Genomic DNA, 19320 nt, shown 5'->3' on the forward strand with positions numbered 1-19320 from the left:
CTTCCTCTCTCCCTTTTCCGCGATGGTTAAATGATCACTCTAGATTGCAGTGAAATTAATCTATGTACTATCATTTAAAGGCTGGCATCTAAATTGTGAAAGGAACTGTGTATTTTACACCCCAGTTTACTGTCTTTACAGTAAATAGAGATTGCTAAAAACTTTACATTTAGCATAGAAGAAGGTGCTCAACTAGAAGGGGTTCTTTACTGTCATACTATCTTTTGTTTTCTCAGAGGGAGTTAGCTTTATCCAATACTTTTTCAGAGCTAAAAATAACAATGAAATAAAAGTTACATCTGTTTACTTCATCATTTAGATTAATATGTTTTGTTCCTTTTTTTACTCTGTTTTTACATATTTTAATTGGATGTCCTTTTAACTGGCTGCCAGGTTGTACTGCTTGATTTTATTATTTTTATATATTTTATTGTTTTGCTGTTGTTTGTTATTTTTCCTATTCATTTTGCATTTTGTTAATAGAAACAAGGAATATAAATATCACAAATAATAATAAATTTATTTTATACACACTCCACAATACAATTTCCTGGAAAGCGATCTTGTGAATATCTGACTTAAATAAATGGGAACCAAGCTGACTACATACTTTCAGTGGCATATATCTAATAGTATATATCTTTTCAATGAATTATGTCTATTATGAGCTAAATGAAACCTATAATTTTCTGTGTTTCACAGGTATACAGTGATTAAATACTGCTCACATTCAAACAGGACAATAACATTTCCGTTTCTCTTGACATCACTCAGAAGTTTGTTAATGATGGAAGAAACTAGTAAACAAGATTTATTTTTATATTAATATGGTTATTCAAATAGTATTTAGATAATTTTATGCAAGCTAAATATGCAATAAATAATCAATATATTTTCACCAGTTATTATTAAGTTATGTTAATCAACCCAGGAAAAGAATAAAGGAAAAAGGGGAAATGTTAATTTTACTTCTGTGCCTCATAAATAATAATTGTTAATAGTAATTGTTATGTCCTTTAAATTGCATTGTTCTATTCACCACTAGCTTCTTATGCTATCTACTTTGAAACATTTATACATGTCAATAGTTTTTAGGTATTTTTTTACATTTCCTCTCTCTAATATGCAAGCATTTCTGTTTTCTTATATAGAGCAATTTGTTTCTTTGGTATATTTTCACTTTTTTTATTGGCATCACATATACTGAAGTTGGTTTGATTGGATGATTTGTTTGGTTTTACTTTCATCCTTCTAAGAGGCCTGTGTCATATCTCAAAATCTGGAACATCTTAAGTGTTGAAGTACTGTGTAAGCAGACACTATACATTCTCAGAATGCTCAGAAATATAGCCACAGAGATACGAAATAAAATTATAAGGTATTAGCTCTATACCCATGCTTCACTATGAAACTATGTAATTGGGCTTAGTTTGGGGGGAGGAAAATAAGGGGGAAAAATGTGCCTCTGCCTACCAGTATCCATCAGTATTCATCTGGCTATCATCTTGTCATTTGTGAGAGAGTTGAAGGCTGGTTGGAAACTGAAGCAGTATTTTCTATGTGAGCAAGAAGGAGACAGCAAGGAGCCTGGGCGTGGCTTAGCTCAGCTGTTCTATACTAAAGCTGGTTGCTGCTGTGAAACTAAAACTGAAACTTCTCTCCTCTGCTTATGTTTTGCATTTGGAACAGATTTCTTTTCAGGTGGGGAGTGGGAGTAGAACTCCTTAGCATCAGAGCGTGTTAATAATAATATACAAAATACTAATGCTCTGATGGTCATTTTGAAAAATCCTTTCTTAGCAAACACCTAGAAGCCAAGAGGAACATAAGTGGCAAATTTCAAGTTTGTAGGCTTTACAGTTCTGGAGATTTTGTGATGATGCATGAGTGGTATTTCGCATAGATGGATGGATGGATGGATGGATAGATAGATAGATAGATAGATAGATAGATAGATAGATAGATAGATAGATAGATAGAAGATGTGAATCTAAAATATTGCCTAATGATGTCTCATTTATTCAGTCTTTGATTACTTTCTACATTTTGATCCCAACAAGGGATCAGGAAGAAATTATAGAACTGATGCATATGTAAGTGCATGCTACCTGATTATATTGCTACAGATAAATTATGATGAAGGGGTTTATTCAATCTTTTTGGATTCATACATACTATCTGACTCGTCAGAAAACAATATAATTTGAGGACTTTATGGAAGTTGTGTAAATAAATGTAACAAAACCAAAATATAGAATTTTTTTGATTTTCAATTGTACTAGACTTCAAAATAGAAACATTTAGTTATAGATGATAGTTTGTATTTTTATGGTATGCATGTTGTTCTGTTGTTTTTTTAAAACTTTATAAGCTGCCCAGAGTCATCTAAGATGTGTGGCAATCAAATCAAAATAAATAAATAAATCAAGTAAGCAAGCTTTATTTTGCTTTACAGAAATTTGGCTCATAGTTTTCCCAATAAATGTGCCTGATAGTAATTTGTAACTTAGCATATATCTGCTCACCTTTTATATATTTCTCTATTGCTATCATCAAGTTAGTGTTTGTTGTACAATCACTGGACAAATCTCTGCAGTTTTCTTGGCAAGTTGCAAGAAGTCATTCGCCATAAGCTACTTCTTAGGTCTAAGAGAAAGAACGGTTGCTTCAAGGTCACCCAAGTGACGGATAGGATTAGAACTCATGGTCTCCTAGTTTCTAGCCTGATGCATTACACCACCAAATGCCTCTCTTATCAATGTAGAAACATTTGTAAAAGTTTGTAAAGGGCTTCTATCAATACACTACCATAGACATATTCTTGAAATAAAAAAGACCTGGAAAATAGAAAGTCTTTAAATAAGAGGAATCATTACTTCAGGGAAAAACACAATGTTACAACCTAAAATAAAACTTTTGTAGCAAATCTCAAGAATAGAGGTAATAAAATCATGGTTTGGGAGTGCCTTCCAATCTGACATTCCATCTGACTTATCATTAAAGAGAGCATGAGAATTATACAAGATCATACCAGAACATCTACTTTCACTTAAAACTGAAATGGACATGGGTCTTATAGTAAAATGATTCCAGTAATCAAGTCTGCAGGTTAATGAAGAAAAACAAATATTGTTGAATTGAGAGTTTGCAAGAAGAAAGAGCCATAATTTCTATATAGTCATTTCCAAAGCATTCATGCTTTGAACCATCAATGTTGTTGGAGGAAATGTCCATCTGGATTCAGTTCCAAGTGGGAAGAAAGACACTGGAAACATGGAGACTGCTTGGAAGGATGGTTTAATGGTGGACAGGACCATATGATTTTGAGGTCCTGAGCAAAAAATGACCACATGGTTGAGAGAAGGAAAGAGATTTATACCCTCTGTTGGGCTTTGAACTTTCTTAATGTTCCTGTGGCAAAAGATTGTTGTCAGACTCCCATGGGGCCATGCAGGGTAACTTTGTAAGTTGTCTTGAGTCCCAGGTTTGGTTGAATCTTGTTGGGTGATGCAATCTTCCCAAGTGCCATGTGGTGAGATGGGTAGGGGACTAATCTTGTCCTGAGGGTGAAGATACTTTGTGTTGTTGATAAGATGGCCCAATCTTTCTGGGGCTATTAACGAAGCTGGGGAACTGCTTTCCAAGAGCATGTTTCTCCTTTTCTCATCCAGGGAGATATAATATTTTGCCTTTTTAATATTTCCTAGAATATTTTGTTCTTCAGGAGAGGGGTGGCTGCTAACTTTCTACAATGTCATTAGTTTATTCAAAATTTATATAGGAGTGGGACCCTTAGGAAGCTCTGATGTCTGTCAGTGCCCAAAATATGTGAGAATTTTAGAAAATCTGAAATGAAATACCCATTTCTAATGAAAATATATGCAGGGATGGGATGCAAATATTTTTACTATTTTGTGAGCATGGCTAGGTGGGCATGGTCCTGTGACTGGATGGGCATGGCTTCTTTTTTTTGTAGCATTCTTCCTGCACTCTTTTTTTTTTTTTGGCCTCCTGAGCCTCAGAGAAGTCTCCTGGAGGGGTCATTTCTGCTCCCAGGAAGTTTCTCTGAGGCCCAGAAAGGCAAAAAATGGAGCAAGGAGGTCCACTTAGCACCCCCCTCTCTGTTTTTGGCCTCAGGGAAGCCTTTTGGGAAGCCGTTTTTGCTCCCAGAAGGCTTCCCTGAGGCTCAGGAGGTCAAAATGGAGCACGGGGTGGGTGGGTGGGTGGGTCTGTTTTTTTGCCTCCTGGGCCTCAATGAAGCCTCCTGGGAGGCCTTTTTGCTCCCAGAAGGCTTTCCTGAGGTCCAGGAAGCCAAAAAGGAGCATGGAGGGGACCTCCTGGGCCTCAGAAGAAGCCTCTTGGGTGAAGCAGTAAGACAGTGAGGGGATCCTGGCACAGCTGATTGTCAGGAAGGAAAAAAGAAATACCGTAAGGAGTGACTGAGCAGGCAGGGAAGAATGCAGTCAGCAATGTGCGCGATGTCACACATGCATGATAAGGACTGACTGGGTGGGTAGGAAAGGTGAGGGGTGGACAGAACGGGGCGGGGCCAGCCAAGATCACAATTTGCGAGTTCTCCAAACAGAGCAGAATCATAGCCAGTTCTATAGAACCAATCTGAACCGGTAGAATACCATCCCCGAATATATGTTAGATAAATGATTAATATATTTCAAAAAAAAAAAAAAATAGCAGGGCAAAAATGCAAAGTATATATAAATGCATTTAAACATTGTTATGCTGCTCTCTTAAATAGTTATTTTAAACCAATATTTATTTTTATGTTTAAATGTGTCTGTAAACTGTTTAATGCCTTTCCTCTTTTAAATAAGGGCTATTGTAGCTTGTATCATTTTAACACGCTGTGCTGAATGCAATATAAAAGTAGCAAAAGGGGGAATGATCCATTTCAAAATCAAAGTGCAACTTCTTGTTGATATTTTTTCTCCATATGAGTACATTGGCTTTTTTTTAATTAAAAGAAATATATGCCCTGCCCTGCATATTCTAGATAGTAGCAAAATAGCATTTCAGCCAACTTTCTGCAATAAAGCAGGAGAAACAGCAAACAAAAATAGAACATCCAGGTTTGTTGTGTGAGGGTGAAGCAAAAACCACAACATGAGTAGAAGCTTCCACAGTGTTATTTCTGAACTTACACATATCTATTTCCCTTGTACTCCTTTGTCAATACAACTTCGTATCCACCAAACAGAGATGTCATTGGCTGGAATTAAAATACTGATCTCTCTCCATCACATGCATTAACAGATTTTAAAATGCAAACATACATGCAAAGAAAGAAGAGGGTGGGGAGAGAGAACGAGAGAGAGATGCATGCAGGTTTGGCACTGGGACAAAGAATTGCTTCTAAGGGATTACATTGGAGACCTGCAGTTTTTTTTAAGAGGGAGACCAGCCAGCTGGGTTTGCTGAAATATTTTTAAATGCGTTCATGCAGGCTCCGATCATCAGGCCACGCTTGACCTATTTTTGGCTCAGACCAGCCATTGTTCTATTTCTGTTGCCTGAGGGCCCTGCTGTTGTTGATCTGTATGCAAATGAGCACTCACTAGCTCCAGCCACTTTTGCCAAGCCGACGAAGAGAGGCAGGCAGAAAGGCAAAGACAGGACAGGAGGAGGAAGAGGAAGCATTGGACTCAGGGATAATGACATGTGCTAGGGTTGAGAGTAATTGAAACTGAAATCCATAGGGAATACAATCCTTAGAAAATGCCTGCTAGTCTTTGAATTTCAGTGGCTTTTTTTTCTCTCCTTCGATTCCCAAGAATAAATTGGAAGAAAATTTATCTTCCACCTGCTCTTTGAATGCAGAACACAACTAAGGTACATAATATATTTTTCTCATTTGCATATACAAATACTTACATGCACACATATACATACACAAATGCATGCACATAGAGAAAGAGTTTATTCTTCTGTAACGAAGTAAATTGTATTAGAACTGGATTTCATCATAATTGGAACTGCATTGATAATTTACAAATCTGCCTGTATACAAGTAGTTCATATATATTCATTTTAGCAAGTTGTACTATGAATATTGTTAAATCCCCCAGAAAGGCTTGTTTCCAATATCCCTGAACAATTGGTGATGAATCTTTCATGTAGCTGCACTGCAGACTGATTGGAATATGCTGCAGACAATTTATGAGAGTGAATTGTTTTTCCTCAGATGGAGTTTCAAGACGTGATCAGCTCTTGGTTCAGCAAAGAATGCACAGCATGATCAACTCAGGTAGGAAATTCAGAGTAATTTATCTATAAAATATAGATATGAAATGTTAGTAACTGGTTCCTGCGACATGGATTTGTCATCTCTTATGTTCAGCTTCTTGTTAGTTCTATTCTTTCTAATATTTTGTTCTAATATTTGGTGGGTTGAAATGTCATATCATTTTGGGAATAATTCCTGGGAGTGGTATTGGGGGTGGTATTGCTACTACTACTACTACTACTACTACTACTACTATTAGTATTAGTATTTTGGGAAACCATTACAGATTATAGTAGTAAACTACTTGGCAGCTTGCCTATTTGGAAGGAAGCCTTCCAGCCTGAGCTGCTCCAAACACACACATATCCAAATCAATGAGTTCTTAAGGTAGCAGTTTTTAGCTGCAAATTTAAAATTTTGTTTTGCTGAAGAGGGTTATGTCCTTGTTGCAACTAGAAAGTCTGGTAAAATCTTAGGGTTGATTTTACCAACGGACAGCAATACCAACTCAGAAGGTACCAGTTACTGATGTCCTGGATACATGTTCCCACTGTTATGTTGTTGCTGAAAAATTCATATGATTTCTGCTAAAATGTTTTTTTTTTTAAATTCTATGGTGATGCCTTAGAAGATTATTCTTAAGTTCCTTGGTTTGTACTACATTTGAGTTCATTTGTAGTACTTGAAACATCCTTGGGGAATTGAATGTGAAAATTAGATGGCAATGAATCATTACAAATGTTCAAAGAACAGGTGTTTTAAAAATGCAGTTACCAAAGGGTTGAAGCTCCCCCGCCCTGCCAACTTTTATGACTTCTTCCATTTATATTCTGCTTAGATATTTTGTAAAATCATCAAGGTGATGTGATCTTGGAGGAATTATTTTATAAGTTTGTCAGTCATTTAAAATACAGATATGCTTTTAAGTACATCAAGTATTGTGGAGCTTGTGGGTATTTCCAAAACTATAATGAAATTTAAATTCTCTCTACCTTCTTCATTTGAAATTTTTGCTCATACCTGCAAGTAATTTATAAAGATATTTGAGATTAAAAAAAAAATTGACAGCTTTCTCACTATGATATTTAGATTTCCAGTATACCTATTGACCTCCACAAGATTTAAAATGTATGACGTTTGGTATTCTATTACTTTTACTGGTTTATATGGTAAAACATATGGAATTATACCTTTATAGAACTACCAAGGTATATTAAATGTACATCTGAATTTTTACTCTTCAAAATTCTTGAAGAAATTACAAATAATAATTAACTGTAAAAATAACAATATATAAAAGTAAAGATTTCCCTGACCTACTCTAGGGCAAAGTGCTCATCTCTTTTTCTAGGCCGAGGGAGCTAGCGTTGTGTGAAGAAATTTTCTGTGGTCATGTGGCTTTCTTTATTTTGACTTTATGGATAATCTCATATTCTGTTAATCTATTATGTATAGCCATATACTAAAGGAGTGGGTGAACTCAGTGGATCAAAGTTCTGATTAGAAGGCGCAAGCTTATACTATATTTTGTGTACAGATGTACAGAAGTAAGATTTTTGACAGGTGTGATTTTCTTCAACTCAAAAGATATGACCAGCAGTATCTGATAATATTCCATTTTAACAGTTAAAGATAAAACAGCCTTAATAGTTAAAGTATCAACAGATATAATCTATACAGAGGTATATCACTATGGAGATCCTTGATCATCAAGATCATGGTTGTTCAAAAGGTCCTTTTTCCAAAGGACAACTTAAATTCTGAGGAAGCTTCCTGGATGAGAGGTAAAACATTTTCAAAGGAAAAAAAAATAAAGAAAAAGTGCCTTTTTGAAAAAGCATTTTTGGGACATTACAGCTCTAATAAATTTAAAACTTCAGGCTGCCATTTATATGTCTTAATAATCAATTCATTTTCCTTTTCAAAAACATTTGTAAGGATTAATCAATTATGAAATCTCTAACAGCAACTTAAATAAAATATTTTAAAGGATTTATTACACAGAAAAATGATGCTTTGTACGAAAGCATGCCCATATATCTAAGAAATTTGTGATGCAAGCTCAATACAGAACATTTCAGGGTTAAAAAATAATGAGAAAGCATCTGTATTACTCTCTTTCTATGTCAGTTTCATTTAAACGTATTTTACCCTATCACAATCAACCTTATTTAATAACCTTTGCTACTGAGTTCAGTATGCCTTGCTAATCTATAAAATCGTATGCTCAAGTCATTTGGGGGAAGATTATAGTTAAAGGAATGAAGTTAAAGTTTTCAGGTAAAATTAGAAAAGATATATATTTAAAATCTTGGATAATAGCTGCTAACTAGTGTTAACTAATCTTTCCAGTTTAGTGCTTTCACATATGTTGGAGTTACAATTCACAGAATGGTATAATAGTGTAGCAAAAATAATTAGGTTAGTAACTACTAGTATAGACATTACTAAGCTATATACTGTATATTGATTAATCTAAATCAAGGGTTGGAAACCTATAGCTTTTAAATCCTTGCTAAACTTAGAAGATACAAGCAACAGGACCATTGGTCAAGGATGCTAGGCATTTACTGTATTTTTAACATGATAAGATGCACCAGATCATAAGACACAAATTAACTTTAGAAGAGGAAAACAAGGGGAAAAAAATTCTGCCTTTACCTCCCAGCATCCATCCGGTTATTCATCGGATTAGTGTCCTTGCAGCAAGCAAACAGCTTGGTCAGCTTCAGCACGTTATCGCAGCCCCAACACGTGCCTCGTCAGGGCTCTGCTCTGTTGCACCCACCACCAGTCAACTGAGCTGAATTGCTGCTGCCACTGTGGAACGCAGGGGCCTTCACTGCCAAGCAGCTGATTGGCAGTTGGGACTGCCTCCTGGAATACTGCCAATTAGCTGTTCTAAGTGGTAGGGATACCTGCTGCTGCCTATTGCCGCCACTGCCAATCGTCACTGCTGCCTATTGGGCCAATTAGTGGCAGCGATTAGTGATGGCAATGGCAATCTGTGGCGGCAGTGAACAGCTGATTAGCTGTATTCCGGTAAGCCAATCCAACCACCAATCAGCTGCTCAGCAGCGAAGGCTCCAGTGTTCCTTGGCAGTGAACAGCGGCAGTGGTGACCAACCCCCTTCCCTCCACTGTAATATGCACTCTATAAGATGCACAGATATTTCCACCCACTTTGTTGGGGGATAAAGTGCGTCTTATAGTATGAAAAATACAAGTATATCTAGAGGCTATATCTCTAGGATGTTGCTAATAGAAAATTATAATACACTTTTGTTTACATAATACAACCTGGTATACATAAATCATATATCATAAATTATACAATAGATACAAGCATGTATGCATACAAACAGGAAATTTTACTACACATCAAACAGATTCTATTGGAATTAAAAATCCTTAAAAGTATGTAAACATTCCTCAATGAGACCATTTTATCTTAAATAAAAATGTATATAATATAGTAGGCACAAACCGAACAAGCTTTATGGGTTAATAAAATGTTGCCTTTTTTGAATAGCATATCTAAAATTACTACTTAGTTGTTAAAATGAGAGAAACCCAATATGTACAAAGGAAAAGACAGATGATAATTATGATATTTGCACTGGTACCAAATAAGGATAGATATATTACTGCTTAATAATACAACTTAATAATAAGTTGTTACATCGCTAGAAGCATCTTTTTTAAAAAAATATATCACAGCTTTCTTGTGGAAAAATACTCTTGAAAATACTCCCTATTAATATGTGAAATTCAGTCAGCACTTGTTATTATCAAATGGTTATAGGAATTGATGGGATACTTATAAAAATGTGCAAGAAGAATCAGTAAAGGTTCTAATCAAACTATAGCAAACATTAGAAATAAATATGGCCAAAAAGGTGATATTTTTTATCTATTCATTTATTACATTTATTTGCTACCCATCTTGTTTCAAAGCAACTCTAGGATATTTGATAGAGTATGAAACTATTGCAACTCTAGGATATTTGATAGAGTATGAAACTATTGTACAATAATGTACATTTTATATGTAGCAAAATAATTGATTAAAGGCCTACATGCCAGAGTAGAGCCTTCCATGCCAGATATTCAAACTGATTTAAAAAGGCCAAAGAACAAGAAACATCATGCATGCTGATTGAGATAGCCAAAAATACCAGAGTGAATATAACATGTTCTTCATTGATTATGGTAAGTCTTTTATTGACCATGTCATGCTATGAAATGCCCTCATTAGTTATCATAGATCTGTCCCCAGATCCTTCTCTGGACACAAGTTCAGAGAAAGAGAGTGAGTTTGAGTTGGCAGAGGAAAGCATGAAGCCCAGGGTTGGTTAGGATTAGGACTCAGAGAGTGCTTGCCTGATGGAGCAGCCTCAGCTGGGTTGATTGGATCAATGGCAGGCTGAGCAAAGCAAGCCACAGTTGCAGCAAGTTGGCCAGGAGACTGCAGGTGAGGACAAGGATCAGCTGCTGCCTGTTAGCAAAGAGGAGGAGATGGAGGTCACACCACCTTCTGATCCAAAGACATGTCAGGCAGGTAGAAGATCGGCACAATGCCAGTCAGGTAGACTATTTGTGAGGAAGCAAACTCACCTCTCATGAAGAGCTGCACTGGTGTTACTGTCTTAAAACCTCCCTGAGGACTTGAGTGTTGATGGAGCAATGTGCCCAGCTCCATGCCTTGTATGCTTGTGTTGTGTATCCTAACCCATTTGAATTGTGACTGCTTTCCTGGACTTTGTGTGTGCCATTTGGACTCAGTTAGCCAGTAACTCTTGCCATACTGAACTTGGAAACCAGACCTGTGCAATGGGGATGCTTTCTGAGACCTATTTAGGGAGTTTGAATAAATATCTAGAGAACTCTTGGTATATGTGTATGTGTGTGGGGTGTGGAGTGGGAGCAGGGCAGCATATTAGCTGTGCCATTGCATTCTGGATTCCTGTTAGTCAAACTGACAGTTCTGTCATGAATTCATTATAGCCAATAATCAACCAAGTAGTACCTTAACCCAGTGTTTCACATCTGCTGAGCTGCCACTTATCCCTATCAACTCATCCCACAATCCAAAAAGCCAAACAGCTCAGCCCAGGTCCGAATTGAATGTTAACTCCTGAGCAAATCTTCCACCCTGGTTACTTGCCATTCCAGAAGCTCCATGCCTCACCAACCCTTACCAGCACTGACTACTGCTGCACTGAATCACTGTTCCAAAGTGGGTCTACACAGATTTTACACCTTCCAAAGATCAACATCAGCATGCTTTAATCAGCAACTATTATGCCATCAGAATCTGATTTTAGTGTCATGAAAGAAACTTATTTTAAAAATGCTTAATAATCTTAGTTTGCTTGTCTTTTCCCATTCAAACTTCACACATTCCATTTCAAATCTTTGCTATTTTCAGACTTTCAGACTATCTCAGACTTTCTCTCTCTTCTCAGTCCAGAGCCTGATGAAGACATCTTTTATTTATACAACCATTCTTTTTAGTAGTTTATAGTAGAGAATTCAGAATATAAATAATACAGCAATATTAGATAGCTTGGGTGTTAGCCAGTTTTCCAGACATTCATAGACCCAGGATACAAATCCATAAACCAATAAACAGTGATGTTTGTAGTCATTTGTCAGCTGGTGCTCCATTCAAAATCCAAGAAAGAAATACTTAGACTCTTTTAATCAGAGAAAAGATATATTTTACTGGAAATCAAGTGGTAGCAACAAAAGAATTCTGAATCTGAGAAAATGGGCGCGTAAATCACATATACAAAGTAATGGCAACGTTCCCACCCCCAATAGTTCAATTGGCTCATCCAAATAAAAGTTGTGTATATCATCATGTGGGCATCTCCAGGTGGTGATGAGGCTTCTGTCCATTGACCTTGACATAGTTTGATAAAGGGTTGCAGCTGTGCATAGCATAGGATAGAAACCTAAACAAGAATGTATCCCCCCCACCAGCTTATACAGTTCTGGTTTGTTACACCTCCAGTTCACTTCCCAGTAACCATTCCCCCCCCTCCCCCCTGTTACATATGACAGCCAAAAGATACAAACCAAAGGGAGAAAAATCTTGAAGGCTGACATTCGGCCCTCCTAGAAAAGAAATGTTAGTCCTAAAAAAGATAAAAATAGAAGGTAATAGAAAATATACATGTAACAGCAACATACTGATTTTTAGGGTTTATCAGGATATTTAATACGAAATGCCTTGATAAGTATAGGAGCTCTAACATCCTTCTCATTCACCCATTCAGCCTGGGAAGGAGGAAAATGTTTCCAAGCAACCAAATACTGGAGTCGACCCCTTCGTTTTCAAGTTTCCAAAATTTCTTTAACTTCAAAATGTTGTTCACCTTCAATTAGCAATGGTACAGGGGGATCAACCTGAGTTGGTCTCAAGTCGGAGGTATGTTCAGGTTTTAACAAACTAACATGGAAAACAGGGTGGATCAGTCAAAGAATTTTTGGTAATTTCAGTTGGACAGCCACAGGGTTCACAATTCGTTCTATTGAGAAAGGTCCAACATACTTAGGTCCAAGCTTTTTTGACTTTTGTGTAGTCTGTAAATATCTGGTGGATAAAAAGACCTTGTCACCCACTTCATATGGTTTTTGTGGAGTTCTCTTTTTATCTGCAAATTTTTTATGAGCTTGATGAGCATCATCCAATGCTTTACGGGTAAACAGCCAGGTAAGCTGGAGCTGTGTTATCCATTCATCTAATGACTGAGTGTTAGGTTTCTCCCGTGGAAGCTCGGGTATGGGTACAAAGTCTTGTCCCGAAGCTACTTTAAACGGAGTAAACCCAGTACTACTATGTACTGAATTATTATATGCCACCTCAGCAAATGGCAATAGGTCAGCCCAATTATCTTGCTGATAATTTATATAACATTGAAGATATTTTTCCAATCCCGAGTTAGTTCTCTCACAAGCCCCATTGGTTTGTGGATGGTGGGCGGAGCTTAAGCCCTGGGCAGAGCCCAATAACTTCAGGAACTCCTTCCAAAAGTTTGAGGTAAACTGGACACACCTGTCTGAGATTATGCATTCAGGAACTCTATATAACCTGTAGATATGTAAAATAAACAGTTTAGCCAACATTTTCGCCAATGTTTTCGCAGGTGGGATTTTCGGACAAGGTATGAAATGTACCTGTTTGGAAAACAAATTGGTTACTACCCAAATAACTGTATTCCCCCCACTTTCAGGTTATTCCACTATAAAATCCATAGAGATTTCCTTCCATGGAGCCGTTGGTCTAGCCACAGTTTGTGGTAAGCCTGCTGGTTTACCAGGAGGCCATTTGGCTGAGGCACAAATAGGACAACTAGCTACATAAGTCTCAATGTCCTTTTTTCAAAATAGGCCACCAAAATTGCCTTTTAATTAAGTGTAAGGTTTTCATGAATCCAAAATGACCAGCAGCTTTAGAGTCATGAGCTTGCTGTAATATTTGGTTTCTCAGCTTCGCTGGCACATATAATTTGGCCCCCACCCATGCAAATCCATCTCTAACTGTACAGTTATTTGAGTGAGCAAGAAACCAGTCATCAAGTTTTAGAACATCTCTTAACTGTGCAGTCAAATCATTTGATAAATCAACCTTCTTCTTTTTCTGGGCTCTGGTAACCACTGGAGCTACCAACTGTTTGGTTGGGACAATCGGCCGTACTACTTCTTGGTGAGCACTATTATATTGAGGTAATCTAGATAAAGCATCCACCATGAAGTTCTTCCCCCCTGGAAGTTTACGGGAAGTATATGCACATGGTTGCAGAGTCCCCGTCTCGTTTGCTTGTAGTAACACCGCCCCGACTGCTATGTCACTCTCATCGGCTTGAATTACAAAAGGAGCGTCCATGTCCAGGTGCTTGAGTACTGGTTCAGCAGCAAACAGTCATTTCAGCTTCTCAAAAGTGGCTTGACATTCCTTGGACCACTCCAGGGGTTTACTAGGCTTCAGTTTCCCCTCCCCTTTGGTTTTTAGGAGATTTGTGATAGCAATCTTCACAAAACCAGGGATAAATTGATGGTAAAAAATAGCGAATCCCAAGAAACTTTGCAGTTGTTTCCTGGTGTGGGGAGGGGCCCATTCCAAAACGGCACGAACCTTCCCGGGATCCATTTCTATGCCATCATGTGAGATGTGATAATCTAAATAGTCATTTTTTTCCTGGTGGAATTCACACTTGGAAAACTTTGCATAGAGCTCAGCAGTTCGAAGTTTTTCCAGAACTGACCACACTAGTTTCACATGTTCATTGCAAGTCTCCGTGTAGATAAGAATATCATCAAGATAAACCAACACCCCTTTGTATAGATGTTCATGTAACACCTGATTGATCATTTGCATGAATACTGCAGGGGCCCCCCTGTAGGCCAAATGGAAGAACGTTGAATTGGAAACAACCCATTGGGCAGTTAAAAGCAGTTTTCCATTCATCCCCTTCCTTAATTCGAACCCGGTAGTATGCTTCTCTCAAGTCGAGTTTTGTAAAAAAAATTCCCTTTGGCCAAGTCAGCCAACATATCCTTCATCAAGAAAAGGAGGTACACGCTCTCCACTGAAATAGTGTTCAGGTTTCTATAGTCAACACATAAACAAAGGGAGCCATCTTTCTTTTCACGGAACGATACTGGGGCTGCTACCTGGGGTCTAGTGGGTTGGATGAAACCACATTCCAAATTCTTATCAATAAATGACCACAGCTCTTCTAGCTTCCGCGGTGTCATCGAGTACAGTTTTGGTTTTGGGAGTTTCACCCTGGGTAGAATTTCAATACTGCAATCTGTTGAACGATGGGGGGAAGCTCATCCGAGGCCTTTTCACTGAATACCTCCTTTAAGTCCCAATATTCCTCCAGAATTTTCTCCTCCCCCTTCAGGTTCTCAGTGCCAGTGGAGACCAGTTCAGTGGGATTCTTGAATTTTGGTTGAGATTGCCCCGCCCTTTCTGGGTGCTGGTCAGTATGTATGCGCAATGACCCTCTCCTCCAATCAACGTGGGGTTCCATTTCCGGAGCCAGGGTAAAACCCCAGTATTAGGGGCCACTCCATCCCAGGAGCCACAATGAAACACAAAGTCTCTCTATGCTTCCCCATCGTCATTTCTATTGGTTCCGTTATGAAATGTGCAGGGCCGCCCCCAGCTACCAATCCATCCAATTGACAAAAGGCTGTGGGCATTTTTAAAGTCTTCAGCCTTAAGCCCATTTTCTCCACTACCTCCGAGCTGATTACACACCTTGTGTACCCAGAGTCTAACAAGGCCAGCATTTCCTCTTTGGCTCCCGATGTGGGTACCCTTAATCTCACTGGAATGGTCATAGGGCCCTTGTTTGGACTTTCCAGTGAGTCATCTTCCGATTCGGATTCACTCTCTTCAGAAGAGGTTGGAGTTCCCAGCTCCTCTCCTTTCAGAAGGGGTGATCTCTACAACCTCCTCTGCTTTAAGGGTTTGCTGGGGTTTTTTCAAGTTTTCTTCCTCCTCCTGGCGCCCCCTTTGGTTCTAGCTTGGCACAGCAATCTGCAGCCCAGTGACCTTCCTTCCCACATCGGAAGCAAGCAGTGGTCTTGGGTTTTGCTGCCATTCCTCCCTTTTGAGGTTTTAAGGCTTCTCGGGGGCTGGTGGGGGAGGATTTGCTCCATCCTATCCCCCCCGTGTCTGTTTCAGGTCAGATCAATTTCCACCTCTGCCGCCAGCACATACCACAGCTGCAGCTCACTGGGGTCTCTTCTGGCAATACAGCTTTGATATACATCTTCATTCAACCCATCTTTAAAAGCTTCTATCAGGGCTCCCTGGGACCAGCCTCAAATATGACATGCCAGATCTCTAAATTCATGGGTGCAGTTGGCCACTGATCTCTGCCCCTGATATATGGTCTTCATCCTAATTCTGGCCTTACATTCAGCAAGTGGGTCTTCAAACCTGGCCGCAGCACAATCATGAACAGGTCATAATTCATCAGCTGAGGGGCATTATCATTATGCAAAGTCACCATCCACTTTGCAGCTGTTCCCTCCAGAGCCCTGGTAACACATCTAACTTTGGCTGCTTCTGAGGAAAAATCCCCTCCGCATTCCTCCATATGGTTCCAGACTTGTGACAGGAAGAATCCTAACTCCTTGGGATTTCCCCCATATTTTACTTCCAACAGAGGCATCTTTGGAGTTCTACGTCTTCTGGCAATTACTCCTCCCACTGGGGGCCCCTGGGCTGCTGCTGCCTGTTGCACTAGCCTAGGTTGATTTATGGGGGTGGCTGCTCTGATTCTTCTGGCTGGGGCTGCTTCCCACTCCTCTTCCTCATACCTTTGATCAGTTTGAGGTTCTCCAATAGCTTCATTTAGAAGATGCATGGCTTGAGTTAGTAAAAAATTCTTTCTTTCCTTCTATTGCCATGGCTCCTCTCTTCCGCGCTGATGGGTAATGGTCACTCCTGGAGGAGGCTTTTCCTCAGGACCCTTCCAGCCAACTTCGAGGGACCATTTGGGTTTTACAGCTGGTTTTTCCCCAAGATTTAGTTCTGCTAACAAGTCGGCTTCCCCTGCTTCCTCTAGCAGCAGAGAATCTTGTCCTCCAGTTGCTCCCAGGTCTTCTTGGTTGCTGGCTGGATTTGACATTGAGTTCAGATCCCCTTGGAAGAAAATGTATCTTTTCTCCAGGTGGGCTGTTAATGTGGAGATTCAGAATAATATCAGCTGGTGCTCCATTCAAAATCCAAGAAAGAAATACTCTTTTAATCAGATAAAAGATATATTTTACTGGAAATCAAGTGGTAGCAACAAAAGAATTCTGAATCTGAGAAAATGGGTGCATAAATCACATATACAAAGTAATGGCAACGTTCCCACCCCCAATAGTTCAATTGGCTCATCCAATTAAAAGTTGTGTATATCAACATGTGGGCATCTCCAGGTGGTGATGAGGCTTCTGTCCGTTGACCTTGACATAGTTTGATAAAGGGTTGCAGCTGCGCATAGCATAGGATAGAAACCTAAGCAAGAATGTACACCCGCCCCCCAGCTTATACAGTTCTGGTTTGTAACACCTCCAGCTCACTTCCCATAACCATTCCCCCCTCCCCCCCCCGTTACTTATGACATCTGAAAGATGCAAAGCAAAGGGAGAAAAATCCTGAAGGCTGACATCATTTATTTGTACACGTAACTCACATCCCATCCGGCGCTAATGGTTTGAAATCCGAACTAGGTTAGCACTGGAAGCATTTGCCTTCCAACACACTTATAGCGTCACCCCACCCTTCTAATCACAGCTATCTTCTATTCACAGCTCTATCTTAAAACCCCGCATAACAAATGTTTCCTAATATGACTAATTCAGCTTCATTCCTGTACTCTCCCACCCCACATTCTATAACGCTTTGTACCCTGCCTGCCACTGACCCATGAGAACCCTGTCATATATTACAACTTATATTTCCCCTCCACAAAGTATCCAGCGACATCATTGGGGAATCCCCTGTAGTCCCATTTCCCAGGTAGCATTGCAAAGCAATGTTTGGGAGCCCTCATTCAGCCATCAACTCCAACAGGTTCGGCATCTCTTGCTGGCGGGATCCAGGTTAGAATGCTGATGGGTGACTGCATTTGGAGCCCGACAGGCTACCCCGTCTACCATAGATCTACCTGGACAAAAAGAAATAAATTTGTGAGACTACATTACACCTTCCCACCCACTTTCATAGGAAATCTTTGGTGAAAATGCCTGCAGAGCTGAGGAGCGTTACATTGGTATGGACCACCCATGAAGCCTCTTCAAGGGGTAACCCTTTCATTGTACCAAATATTGTAACACATCCCTACACTTTCATGAATCTAGAATATCTGCAACCTCATATTGATTGTCTTGAACTAGTCCAGGAAGTCTGTGTCAGATGTTTAGCTGTTTCTTATTATCAGGTTTGATCAAACTTATATTGAAAATGGGATTTATCCACTTAAAATGTGAAGGCAGTTTTAGCTGCATTGTGACAGTGTTGATTACCTTCACTATAAGAAATGAACCGATGTATTTTGGACCGAGTTTCTTACAAGGTAATCCCATATTTAAATATTTGGTAGAAAGTTATACCAGATCCCCAACTTTGAAGGATTTGGTTTCAGTTCATTTTTTTATCTGCTTGTTTCTTGTATGCTATAAAATCTGTACGGATTTTTGTACTGTTTCCCATGTTTCTTTTATTTGTTTGGACCATGTAGTAGTCATTATGGGTTCCTGATCATTATGTGGCCATTCTGGAATAGGCACAAAGTCTGTTCCACTTACTATTCTGAATGGGGTCTGTCCTGTATTTTTATGGAGGGTGTTGTTATACGCCACTTCAGCAAGACACATAACCACGCAAATATCTCTCAGTTACTGCATTTGTTCGTTCAGCTGCCCCATTTGTACTTGGGTGGTAAGCAGTGCTTAAACCCTGGGATGAATCTAGCAACCGGATGAACTCTCGCCAAAATCAAGCAGTAAATTGCACCCCTCTATCCAATATGATTCTTCTTGGCACTCTGTGTAATCAATATGCGTGTTTAAGGAAGAGGGTGGCTAACTTACAAGCAAATGGAAGTCCGGCACATGGAATAAAGTGTCCCTGTTTTGAGAACAGGTCAATGACTGTCCATATTACAATATATCCATGGCTGTTGGGTAGTAATTCTGTAAAATCCCTGGCTATATCTTGCCATGGTCTAGCAGGGTTAGACACCATCTGTAATAACCCTAAAAGTTTTCCAGGTCGGGATTTCATAGTTGCACACACTTTACACCTTTTCACATAACAAATCTGCCTTCATTGCCTGTCACCAAAATTGTCGTTTAGCGAGGTGTAGTATTTTTAAGAAACCATAGTGCCCTGCTTGTTTAACATTGTGGCACCTTTGAATGAATGAAGCACCTTCATTCTCAATGGTTCTGGTATGTAGAATTTCGTTCTTCTCCAAGCCACTCCATTTCAGATATCACACTGGGTTTTATTGCTTTCAAGCCACAAATCATCTTTTACAGCATTTGGTAACTCGTCTATC

General features: G+C 39.1%; 1 protein-coding gene across 4 annotated transcripts in view; it reads left to right on the forward strand.

The window, feature by feature from the left end:
- HDAC9 (histone deacetylase 9) overlaps nt 1-19320 on the forward strand; it is a 455657-nt gene that overhangs the window by 130052 nt on the left and 306285 nt on the right. For 3 of the 4 annotated variants that reach the window (XM_087917383.1, XM_087917384.1, XM_087917385.1), the window contains exon 3: nt 6200-6262. In XM_087917383.1, the coding sequence (XP_087773509.1) occupies nt 6200-6262 (63 nt within the window). Of the gene's footprint in view, nt 1-6180; nt 6263-19320 lie in introns of those variants that run through there. The other variant, XM_026706375.2, reaches the window with a different exon arrangement.

Source organism: Pseudonaja textilis, chromosome Z, assembly GCF_049901715.1.
Source record: "Pseudonaja textilis isolate UNSWEBS1 chromosome Z, rPseTex1.2, whole genome shotgun sequence".
NCBI classification, from domain to species: Eukaryota; Metazoa; Chordata; class Lepidosauria; order Squamata; family Elapidae; genus Pseudonaja; species Pseudonaja textilis.